Genomic DNA, 12,554 nt, shown 5'->3' with positions numbered 1-12,554 from the left:
CACGGCACACACCACGCACACACTCCATGCGCACCGCCACACACACACACACACACACATCACGAACACACACACCACCACACACACATCCACGCCTCTTATAAATTATAGATATTCAATTGAATCTGACTTCGGCGTCACGCTACAAGCTCAGCGGCGTCGGCGTGTTTATAACCTCGTCTTAACGTCGGCTCCTAGCCCTAACCCTTGCCCATGGTCTGGTGAACAAAACCAGCACCACCAGCTACACGCACACTTCTGCAAACGCGACAACGGAAATTTCCTTCAAGCTCCCCTCTTGGGAGTGGGTACCCGCGCGTCGCAGGCCAATCTCTCGAAATGGGATTCCTATTGTATGCATCACGCGCTCTCTCGCGCTTTCGTCGCCATGATTAGTAGCGGCGCCCCCCTGCCGGCCAGCCGAACTCCCGCGCGACCTTACTTGCCCGTGCGTGCGAGAGAGAGAGAGAGCACGAGCAGAGACAGAGGAGAGAGACAGAGAAGCAGAGAGAGACGAGAGAGAGGACAGAGAGAGGAGAGAGAGGACCAGAGAGTGAGAACGAGAGAGAAGAGAACGAGAGACGAGAGACTGAGGAGACGAAGCGAGAGGGATGGAGAGGGCGGAGAGAGAGGAGACGGATGGAGAGAGAGACGGCGAGAAGCAGAGACGGAGAGGACAGGAGAGGAGGAGACCCCGACGAGAGAGATGATGACGGGATCTGAGATGCGAAGAGAGGAGCGAGGGAGAGAGGAGAGATTTCGAGAGATAGACCGAGACAGAGCCGAGAGACGAGACGCTCGGCGTCGGCCGCCGGCATCCACGCCCCGGACCCGGCGCCCGAGCCGAGAGAGAATAGAGAGTATCACGGAGAGAAGAGAGCAGAGAGACGCGCAGATGAGCGCTGCTTACAGAGAGAGAGAGAGAGATGAGAGGAGAAGACGAGATAGACAGAGGAAAGTTGATCGCGCGTCTCGATGACTTGATACTCGGGGTAAGAGGCGAAATGGGCCGCGGACGGACGCGGTGAGGGTGGTGTCGCAGCGGCCTGAGCGACGAAGGACTGATGCCTGGACTCGGTGTGTGTTGGGGTGTGTGTGTGCTGTGCGTGTGCCGTGTGCGGATGTCGCGTGTGCGTGTGCACCAGCGTGCTGCCGTCGTGCGCTGTGCGTTGTGTCGTGTATGACGGCTGTCGCCCGTCGCGTGGGCCTGTGGCGCTGCGTGGGTAGCGTTGGTGCCACCCCGGGACGCCTGCGTGCGTCGAGAGCTCGTGGCTGTGTGTGAGGCCTGTGATTGGATGTAGGCCCAGGCGCGGACTCCAGAGAGCGGTGGGAGTGCGTTGGCCGCAGCGCTGAAAGGCTGAGTGTTGAGGGGGAGGGACTTGGGTGTGCGGCGTCTGATGTGTGTGGGCGGAGACGTGGATAGTGGTGGCTGTGTCCGTGGAGATACCCTGTGGGTGGTGTGTGTGCGTGTCGCTATAGCGGTCTGTGCGTGTGGCTAGGCGGGGAGTGTCGGATGAGCTGCCTGGTAGTTACTGGTCGTGTGTGTGGGTCCGTGGTGTGTGGTGTGTGCAGCCTGCGGGCGGCGCTGTGTGCGTGCGACGCGGTCTGTGGCCGTGGGCCTCCGCATCCACCGGAGATGTGCGCTTAGCTGCTGCTCGTGGTGTGGTCGTATGGTGTAAGATGCACGTGTGTGTCGAGCGGAGTGACCTCGCTTGGTTGTGTGGCGCCTTGCATCTCGGGGCGGTGCGCCTGTGTGTGTGTGTGTTGTGTGTGCGTGCGTGTTGTGTGCGTGTGTGGTGATGTTGTGCCCCCGCATGGTGTGTCGGTATGCGAGGCGACGCGTGGCGAGAATAGCCGCGTCAATCTATCCCGTTCGCCGGAATTTCCGTTCTAGTCTTCGCCCCGCCCGCCAGCCACGTCTTGCTATTTTCTCCACGTCGTCGTGCGTCTCTCTCTGCGACTCGCGTCGGCCTGCAAAGCTGTGCGGGCGCGTGTTTGCGTTGTAAGCGCACCGCGCGAGGCCAGCCTGAAGCCAAGTCGTGCACACAAACAGTCTGGCCCGCCGCACCTTTTCTCACAACACGCGCGATGACACCCTCGATCTGGTTATGCGCGATGCGGTCACCGGAAACCTCGGGCTGATGCAGAGAATGGAAGATCGAGCGGGACGGCAGGCAAGGGAGATGGAGGGATAGGAGGGGGAGGGTGCAGCGAGCAGGGGGCAAGCGGGACGGCGGCGTACGAGGAGTATGGAGCGAAGACTAGGAGCCAGAGACAGGACGGCGGTGGGCCTGCCAAGGAGCGGTGCCGAAAGGGAAGGAGAGAGAGGATGGGGGGAGCGACGGTAGACGGATGAGGGGAGAGAGGAGGGACTTGTGTGTGTGTGTGTGTAGGAGGAGGTGGGGGAATAGCCGTCAATCACGTCGCTGATTCTATTTCCCCGCCACCCACCCACCGTCTCTATTTCCACGTCGTCGTCGCTCTCTCTTCTGCGACTCGTGTCGGCAAACTGTCGGCCGGTGTTTGCGTTGTAAGCGGCACCGGCGAGGAGGCGAAGCCCCAGTTGTCAAAACACACGGCCGCCGCTTTCTCACACACGCGTCGATGGATCGATGGTGACGATGCTGATGGAAGGAGGCGGAGGAGCAAGAGGAGTAGGAGGAGGAGGAGGGGAAGGGGAGGCGGTAGAGGATGAGGAGTAGGAGGAGGATGAGGGGGAGGAGGTGGAAAAGGAAGAGGAGGAGGAGGGGGGAGGCGGTAGAGGATGAGGAGGATTTGGAGGATGAGGAGAGGTGCCGAGAAAGAGGAGGACGAGAAAGAGGAGAAATATAGAGGGGATGAGGAAGAGGATGGGAAGAGGAGGAAGTGGAGAAGAAGAAGAAAGAGGAGGAGGAGCAAAAAGGAGGAGGGGAGGAGGAAGAAGACGATGATGATGATAATGATGAGTAGGAGCAGGAGGGATGGTGCGATGGGAGGCAGAGATGTCAATAACTCATCGCTGTGTGTTTGAAGGGCAAGCAGCGAGATGAAGGACAATGTGTCGGATGATGAGAGCGGGGAGGAGGACGAGGAGGGAGACTACACCGTCTACGAGTGTCCAGGCCTCGCACCGGTACGTACTCTTGTAGCTACTATCCCTGCTGCCTGCAGTGTTCCTGATGCCTGTACTGTTCCTGATGCCAGCACTATCCCTGCTGCCTGCACTGTCCATGCTGCCTGCAGTGTTACTGATGCCTGCACTGTCTATGCTGCCTGCACTGTCTATGCTGCCTGCAGTGTTACTGATGCCTGCACTGTCTATGCTGCCTGCAGTGTTACTGATGCCTGCACTGTCTATGCTGCCTGCAGTGTTACTGATGCCTGCACTGTCTATGCTGCTCACACCTCTTCTCCCAGTGTTACTGATGCCTTGCAGTGTTACTGCTTGTCCTGTTACTGTTCCTTATTGCCTGCACTGTCCCTATGCCAGCATATCCCTGCTGCCGTGCCACTGTCTATGCTGCCTGCGTGTTACTGATGCTGCACGTGTCTATGCTTTTGCCTGCAGTGTTACTGATGCCGCACTGTCCATGCTGCCTGCAGTTTACTGATTGCCTGCCACTGGTCAATGCTGCCTGCAGTGTATACTGCATGCCTGCACTGTCTATGCTGCCTGCAGTGTTACTGATGCCTGCACTGTCCATGCTGCCTGCAGTGTTACTGCTTCCTGTACTGTTCCTTATGCCTGCACTGTCCCTGCTCTTGCTGCTTTACACAGTCTCTGTTGCCTGCACCGGCACCCTCCCCCCTCTCGCGACTAGTGAGTGATCCTTCTCAATCCGGCCCACCACCGTCTCCTTAGAATCCCACGCAGCACGCGGGGAACCTGCCAGCGCCTACCCCTCTCCCCCTCCCCCTGCACGCTGTCGCTTTCGTCAAAGGCTTCATTAGCTGGAGAAGACGAGCAGGCGAGCAGGCTGGCGGGAAGAAGCAACTCTTGCAGCGGCGCGCCGGAGACCGGATGCGACGCGAGAGCACTTCGTTGATTGCGTCGCGTTGTGCGTTTATTTTGCGTTTATCGTTTCGCTAACTCGATGTATATATAACTCGATGTGTATAACTCGATGTATATATAACTCGATGTATATATAATTCGATGAGGCGGCCGACGTTGAGCGCGTTATATATATATATATTATATACTATACATGATAGATATATATAATATATATAGTATATATAGAGAGAGAGAGAGGGAGCAGACGAGAGAGAGAGAGAGATGAGAGAGAGAGAGAGAGAGAGCGATGAATGAGAGAATGAGAGAGAGAGAGAGAGAGAGAGAGAGCGAGAGAGAGAGTCCACGCGACGGATTTTAGTGGACTGGCGATTGATATTAATGAGCGAGGTTCAACCCACTCCCTCCCTCCTCTCCTCCCTACTCCTCTGCGTATTTATGGAGCGTGTTTATAGCCGCGTGCTTTTGTGATTGGTCTGATGTAGTTGAGTATTGATTGATTTGTTACGACTGATTATTACTGATGTTCCTGAGTTTATTGATTTTTTCTGGTAGGTTCTTTATCCTTGGTTTTTATGTTTGCATATTTATTATTTATTAATCTGATTTGTTGGTTATTTCTCGATTTTCTTATTGTTTATTGATTGTGGCTCTTATCAGTTTATCGTTTATTTTTCAGATCGATTATTTATCGTTTATTTTTTTACGATCGGTTTTTTATCGTTCATTTATTCTGATGACTTATCTATCGTTTATATTTTACGATCGGCTCTTTATCGTTTATTTTTTTCTGATCGGTTGCTAGTCTCCTCGCGACCATTCACGGACCCCTGTTCACACACCCTTCCTTCCGCTTTGCAGACCGGCGAGATGGAGGTGAGAAACCCGTTGTTCACCGACACCAGAACACCGCACGCGAGCGACAACGGGGAGGAGCAACGCGACTCCGACCCGTAGATTCCTTCCCCGCCCACCAGGGGGCGCCGCTGCCACGCCGAGGAGCGTCCGCGCGCCGCTGCCGAGTCGCTGATCACGCCTACCGAGGGAGCCAGGTTGCCGGGGTCGTCGTTTCGAGCTGCCTCTTGTTGTTTTTTAAATCGTCGTTGTTGTCGACTAACCAGAACTAACGGGTCGCGAGACATTTGGTTGTTTTTTTGCATTTTTTAATCGCACGACAGACAACTAACCACCACCTCCCCAGGGGTCTCACTCATCGAGAATTTTTTTATTTTTAAATGAGTCACGTACTTGTCGTGCACGGAGCAGACGAAAACGACGCCCAGACCCTTCCCGATATCCCGCTCTCCCGCTATCCCGCTCGCAAGTCACACGGCTTCTCGATTTGTTATTATTAGGATTATTATCATTGTGATTGTTTATGTTGTTGTTATTATTATTATTATTATTATTGGAAGCTAAATCATTCCGGCGAGCGAACGATGCGGTATCAGGCGCGCAGGAGGCGTGTCGGCATAGGCGAGATGCGCGCGGCAGTGGTGCCCTCTAGTGGGAAAAATGAGTACCGTAGAGATGTTGACGATGGTCGTTAGTTTAATTCCCCGGAAACCTGCTGGGTGACACTATCGGGAATTCTCCCCCCCCCCCCTGCATTCCGAGATTTTTAACGCGCCCCGACGTGACAAGGAAGTGGACGTCGGCGGTTTTTCCCCCACTTTTAAACAAAAAATCTCTGCGGATTTCGCTCTCGGACATTCCGCGCAGAGTCGGCGTGGTGGTTTTTATCTGGTCGCTATGGCGACGACCGACCAATACTCTTGATTCGTTACCGGAAAATCCTAGACGTTGACATGTACATTGTAAGATATATATCTCAAGGGCAGCCCCCAGGTTTGGCTGGCCCGAAAACCAACGCAGGTTTACGGCGTCAGTCCACTGCGCCCAGTTCAAGACTGGCTGCCCCCCCCCCAATCCACGTCCCATGATTCTACCCCAAAGATGTGTGTATATACGGTATATATATATGAATGAATATATATATATATATATGTTGTTGTATATTGTATATTTTATCAAGTGTGAGAGATACAAAAAGAGAAACGGAGAGAGAGAGGAAGAGAAAGTCGAATCGATTCGAAATCAGGACTTGGTACATTCCGTGTAGACCACCTGCTGTGACGTAACTGCCGGGGCGCATACTGTCACCGTCACTACCCCCTCGCAGAGAAAATCCGATAACCGGATTCACCCCCTCTACGCGGGTCTAAAGTGAGAACGCAAGTCATTCCTCGAGTTGGAAGCTATTAATATATATTTGAAATCGCCGTGTGGGCCACAGAACGCCGCCCCTGACCCCACCCCCTACACTGTCGCCCCCGCCGCCTACACCATCACCCCTGACCCTCATAGCACTGCCCCGCCCCTCAGTGGGCGTGGCTGGTGTTGCGGAGGGTGGATAAAGGGACGTCACATCTAGTCATGGGGGCGTGACGATCGAACGGAGAGGCGATCGGACGTAATCCTGTTAGAATGGCGGCAAATCGAAGTGCTCGATGGGGACCACATGAAAGTCCAGAATGAAGTCATGTTGTTTTGCGGCGTTCCTCGCCGCTTCCATTCCACGCGCGAATCGTACTGGAGTGTCGCTCGCTGCCACCAGCGGCACGCCCGGTGGGGGACGTTCCCCGCGTTTGTCCCCCGCACGCATGCGCGGCGTGATCGCGCGGTGGCGCCCCCTTCCGGCGTGCCGCTGTCGGTGTCTGTTGTCAGCGTGAGTGGATAAGGAAGAACTGTTGTCGTAGAGTAGTAGTACAGCCAGTAGTAGCAGTTCATCCGTAGTAGTCTCTCCCACCTCCCTCCATCGTCTGGTAGTACCACCTCTCACCCACCCCCGCCCACCCCGAAGCCAACCTAGTCATTATAACACTGGTCATTTATATTATAGTATCGGTAGGCTCGCGTACATGTACATGCCTATATGCGTATAGTCGCGTGTATGTATGTACGTATGTGTGTATGTATGTGTGTGTGTGTAGGATAAACTGCGGTGATCGTGATGGTGTATTTACCAGCGGTTACGATGTGATTTTTCGCGATGCTGCGTTGCTGGAATTGCTTCTGTGCACACATACGTATATCTAGGCTCCCTCCCCCTGATTTTGCTGGCTAATCGATAGGTGGAGAAGTTGTCAGTACGTACTCGTGGTGAATATTGTGTCGGACTATTGCTGCTATGCATTGCACATCTTTCTAATCCTCACACTCTGTCACCTCAGAGCACGCCCACTCTACCCTCCTCCTCCCCTCACGCACGCACGAACACAGCTATACACTCACACTCCCGCGCGCGCGCACGCACGCACGCACGCACGCACTCACTCACGCACACACAAACAAAAACGCACACGCGCGCGCGCGCGCGCATGCGCCACCATCACCCATTAACCACCCATTAACTGGGCAGCGTCGGGTGAGCTGCGGGGGGAGGGGGGGGGTCTCTCGGAGACACTCCCCACTACGTGGCAGCTGCCGTAGTGTGCGTGTGTCTATCTGCTGCGTCGTCATCACTAGATTGCTCTGAGGTGACACCGCTCTTGTTGCTGCAGTGAACTGTGCAGTGTCGTAGGGAAGAGTGGCTCCTTCTATGAACGTTCTAGAACAACTACCCACGCCCTCCAACCCCAACCCACAAGTTGTGCGTGCTGGCTGCGTCAGCACGCATTTACTTGAGGGGTGTTCCCTGAGAACCCAGAGATATCGTACGAGTGAACACGGACGAAGAATGCACGAGCTGTGCCATTGCTGTAAAATTGTTAGTTGCCTGTGCGTATGAGCAGAACAAAGCAAAGCAAACCGCCGTGGTGTATGAGTGAATCGAGTATAGCACGTGTCGATAGAGGAGAGGTCATTGAGGTTTCAGGGATAACATCACAGTTTCTGGAAAGCCTTCCGGGTTCCATGGACGATACCCTGGTTAGAGGGAATCCTTCTTGGTTCTAGGAGGAAAATCTTCCTCCGGGCACCAGGAAGGAAATTCTGGTTCCAGAAAGGATATACCCTGGTTCCATGGAATACTTCCCCGGAGTCAGGAAGAAAATTCCGTTTCCAGAAAGTTATCCTGGATCCAAAGAAAGAGCTCCAGGTTCCAGCAAGAACATCCTTGTTCCAGGGAAGACCTCTAGGCTTCGGGGAGGTCGTCCAGGTTTGGGTGGCAGTGGTCGCGGCTTAAGACGGGTAGGGAAGCTGCGGATTTTATCGCTGGCCACTCCCCCTGATGCCTTCTCCGGGGGGTTGGGGGGAGGCACGTGGCGGAACCGGCTACCGGCTCGTGGCTCCCCCTGGGAGGCTTTTACTGAAACCTGGGGAGTGAAACCCCTTCCCGACTCCTCTATCGACGTGGTGCTTTACGGATTATACTTCAATGCTGGTGAATACGCGTGTTGTTTTGACCCGGACCGCCCCAGACATGATGGCCCAAAGGCTCTCATGCACCCTTTAGAGGTGTCATGACTCCCCTAGGGCCCGCATGGTCCTCTAGAGCTGGTATGACACTTCTAGAGCCTGCGTGACTCACAGGTCCGCCAATCTTTGATGTACAGGCGCAGAGAGTCGCTACTGTCGGCGAGCTGCGCGCGATAGCGAGGTTCAACTCAAACGGAGCGCCATCTGGCGGCGCGCGAACGATGCGTTGTTGTCGTTGTCGCGTGTTGTTGTTTGTTGTTGATGTTGATGATGACGATGATGATGAAGTTGTTTACGCTACGAGACGACGCTGTTGTTGTTATTTACGCGCGCGCGCGCGGCGGGAGGGCCGAATTAGGATGGTTTCCTGCAAATCCTGAAATGCGGAAATCGTGCATTCGTCGGTTGTTCGGTGATTGTATGTGAGCTCGTTGCATGAACCTCGCTGTCCTACGCCCTGCGACATGTGACACTTCTGAATCACCATGCAGCATCACCCTCAGCCCCAGCCCCTTCGTTGTCACTGACGTCTGCGCAGTGCCTGCTCGAATAGTTTAAATCGCTTATCATTATTTTGGAGAAAGACGTATCTCTATGTCTAGACGCGCGCGTGCCGCTACAATCGTGTGAGATGGAGAGAGAGATATGTGCTCGTGTGTTATATATATATATAACTAGTTATTACGACTCCTTGTCGTGAAGGGAAACTCGTCCGCTTCTGTCAGTATGTAAATATTTATCGAATTGCGTCGACTTCGCGAGTCGCGATTGGCCGAGAGTGTGATCACGTGATGCTATTCCAACATGGCGAAAATTTCCGCGTGCGCGTGTTAGTACACGGCGTGTTGGTGAGTGCACGCACGCATGCAGGCACGCACGCTCTCTGCTGTCGCGTTGGTCACAGTGATGAACCGTAGGGAGATTGACGCGGGGCGGCGACGTTGGCGCTAACTTCCTTAACAACGAATGTCTAGAACAGGAAGCAACGCCTGCAGCGCCGCCCCGTGTCACCGCGCGACGCTAGCGTGTGATGACAGTAGTAGTGGGGTTGATGAAGCATCTCAGGTTGACGTCACTTCCGCTTCTCATTCCGCTGTATTTTCCCAATGAAACGCTAAACGGGAAATGCAGAGGAAATCTCTATATATATACGGATAGTCGGCCATATTGGATGGCGAATCGTCACTACTCTTCAGCCGTCGGGTGTCGCGTAGCGTAGTTACTCTTTCATCCACCGCGTCAGCTTGTCGCTGTTGTCGTGCGTGTGTCTATTCCGGTGTGTGTTACGTCATTGTCGTTACCCTATGACCTCGAGTAGCTTGTTTGCGTCGAGGTGGCAACGCGCGCTACTATGTGAAAGTGGAAACCCCATATTCCATTATATTCATCTTTTCTCGTCTGTGTTCACAATAAATCCTGGCTTGGTCCACGAGATGCGAAGCCTTTGGCGTTTTTTTCTTTGTGCGTCATACGAGCGCGATTACCTTGTTGTTCCTCTCGTCGGCGAATATAGGTAATAAACAGAGAGTATGCCTCGAGGGCTGCTTTTTGAACTATGGCGTAGCTGGACTGCCGACAAGAGAGCTGAATGCAATTTGCCCTAATTTTTTTCTTCTTTGTGATGTTATTATTTTAATTAAGGTTCGGCGATGAAAACAATTCACCGTTTTTTCGTGTAATTAAAACTGCATAAAATACGGTGGTCCATCTTTTCTTAAAATATGGATCAGTCTACACCCCAGATGCTATTCGATGACACTTTTTTATTTATTTTTTATTTCTTTGATTTAAGGAGGTTCACTCTCACTGTACTGTAGCATACGAGATGTACGTGTCGTTACAGTGTCCTAGCATATGTCGAGTGTCCAAAAACAAATATTATTCAGTCGATATCATCAATATCATGCATTATTATCATGCAACAAATTCACGGAAGGAGGTTTGCCTACGTGAAATGCGAAAATACGATGTTTGAATAAGTTAAATTACATTAGTATCTGGATTAATCCAAATTACGGAAGATACACACAAAGAGAGATAGTAGAAACAAAGAACTAGACGGACAGAAAGACAAGGAGGGAGGAAGATAGCGAGCGTGTGTGACAGAGAGAGAAGGGGAGATTAAATAACCGGGACAGGGAGAGGATATCACAAGCGAGATGCAAGTTGAAAGAGGGTGCGAAAATCTAATAGATAGATAGAAAGCGAGAGAGGCGTGTGAGCGAGTATGGCTGTGGGATAGAGGGTGACTGTGCGAGAGAGGTGCTGTAAGAAAGAGAGATAGAAAGGGTGTGTGAGAGAGAGAGAGAGAGAGATGCTGTAGGGGGGTGGGGGAGAGAAGGTGTGCGTGAGCGAGAGAGAGAGAGAGNTATATATATATATATATATATATATATAGTGTGTGTTGTGTGTGTGTGTGTGTGTGTGTGTGTGTGTGTGTGTGTGTGTGTGTGTGTGTGTGTGTGTGTGTGTGTGCGTGCGTGCGTGCGTACGTGCGTGTGCGTGTGTACGTGTGCTGAATTCTCTGAATGAATTGGAAACAACACAAACTCGATTTGCTCCCTTTTTGCACGTTTTGCGTTTTACGTGTTCTGTATCCGTCGTAAAACTACATCGCATTCCTTGGGATACTGTCAGAACAATACAGCGCGTATTGTGCATGAAATTGGGAGCGTTCTGTAGGCTTGTAACGTCTTCCATCTTCTTCTTTACCTTGCCTCCTTTAGAAAATTCGCTAATTACCATAAGAGAGGAGCAATTACCATACAGAGTTCGCACATTTCGAACAAACTCGTTTAATCTCAAGAGGCGGCATCGGACGTTGCGCGTGTGCATGAATCGACTAAGGTCTCAAATACTGCAAAGGTCGTCGTAACACAATCCATACTTGCCTATACGGCCTCTATGTACACCTCGCTGTAAAAGTCTATATAAACGGTCGCTCTTTCGCTATCTCTTTCTCTCTCTCTCTCACACACATATCTTCTCTCTCTCTCTCTCNTCTCTCGTCTCTCTCTCTCTCTCTCTCTCTCTCTCTCTCTCTCTCTCTCTCTCTCTCTCTCTCTCTCTCTCTCTCTTCTTCTCTGTGTGTGTGTGTGTGTGTGTGTGTGTGTGTGTGTGTGTGTGTGTGTGTGTGTGTGTGTGTGTGTGTGTGTGAGTGTGCATGTGTGTGTGAGAGAGAAGGGGCGGATAACCTCAGTATACCATCAGGCCGTAAGCGAGCCAGTCGTCGGTCCCCTGTGTCGTATCGTATACGCGCCAACAACGTACGCAGCTCCCATCCCCCCGACCACGTTCACGTAAAAACTACAGCGACCACTCCCCTGTCTACACACAGCTACAGCGACACGACGTCTCCCCTTTCTTCCTCTCTTCCTACTAGCCATACAGCTACACCCACGCCACGACGTCTCTCCTTTCTTCCTCTCTTCCTACTAGCCATACAGCTACACCCACGCCACGACGTCTCCCCTTTCTTCCTCTCTTCCTACTAGCCATACAGCTACACCCACGCCACGACGTCTCCCCTTTCTCCCCTTTCTTCCTCTCTTCCTACTAGCCATACAGCTACACGCACACCCCGACGCCTCCCCTTTCTACCCTTTCTCCTCTCCCCCAACTAGGACTAGCTGCTGCTGTGGTTATTACAACCAACATTCGTCCGGTAACTGTTCAGCGACGAAGGTAACAACATCTACGCATTCGGAGGACGTCGGCGACAATGTGGCGACGTGTCGTGACGTTTTACGTCGTCGTCGTCGTCATAGCAACGTGTTGTGCGTCGTCCGAGTTTGATCATCAGCCCCCAGCGGCAGTCGACACTAATGGTGAGTACGTGTTAATTGATAAGCCGTGGAGAATATGGATGGGATCGTGGTGGTGTTGTCTTCACTTAACAAAGCATAGCATGACCAATACGAAAATCTTTCATCTTTAGAATACTGTATCGCCGTATATGAATTTTGTTATCTATTATATTAGTCGAAACAATTATATATCCATTGTGAGCATGGTATATATAGGCCTATATATATATATATATATATATATATATATAATGTGTGTGTTGTGTGTGTGTGTGTGTGTGTGTGTGTGTGTGTGTGTGTGTGTGTGTGTGTGTGTGTGTGTGTGTGTGTGTCGT

At 52.3% G+C, this 12,554-nt stretch overlaps 2 protein-coding genes across 4 annotated transcripts in view; both read left to right on the top strand.

Moving 5' to 3' along the window:
- The window catches only part of LOC106814182 (neural proliferation differentiation and control protein 1-like), a 41,690-nt gene that overhangs the window by 15,754 nt on the left and 13,382 nt on the right, over positions 1–12,554 (top strand). Inside the window, exons 3-5 of one of the 2 annotated variants that reach the window (XR_001394567.1) lie at positions 3,013–3,112; positions 4,856–6,551; positions 10,627–10,628. Coding sequence is in view for 1 of the 2 variants with exons in the window: in XM_014818481.1 (XP_014673967.1) it covers positions 3,013–3,112; positions 4,856–4,951 (196 nt within the window). In the remaining variant the exon portion in view is untranslated. Of the gene's footprint in view, positions 1–3,012; positions 3,113–4,855; positions 7,251–10,626; positions 10,629–12,554 lie in introns of those variants that run through there. The other variant, XM_014818481.1, reaches the window with a different exon arrangement.
- The window catches only part of LOC106814181, a 12,416-nt gene continuing 11,805 nt past the window's right edge, over positions 11,944–12,554 (top strand). For both annotated transcript variants that reach the window (XM_014818479.1, XM_014818478.1), the window contains exon 1: positions 11,944–12,240. In XM_014818479.1, the coding sequence (XP_014673965.1) occupies positions 12,135–12,240 (106 nt within the window). In that variant the 5' untranslated portion in view covers positions 11,944–12,134. The remainder of the gene's footprint in view (positions 12,241–12,554) is intronic.

The sequence above is a fragment of the Priapulus caudatus genome, unplaced genomic scaffold (assembly GCF_000485595.1).
Source record: "Priapulus caudatus unplaced genomic scaffold, Priapulus_caudatus-5.0.1 Scaffold880, whole genome shotgun sequence".
Classification (NCBI taxonomy): domain Eukaryota; kingdom Metazoa; phylum Priapulida; class Priapulimorpha; order Priapulimorphida; family Priapulidae; genus Priapulus; species Priapulus caudatus.
Note: the sequence above shows the minus strand (reverse complement) of the source record. Positions and strands in the feature narration are given on the sequence as shown.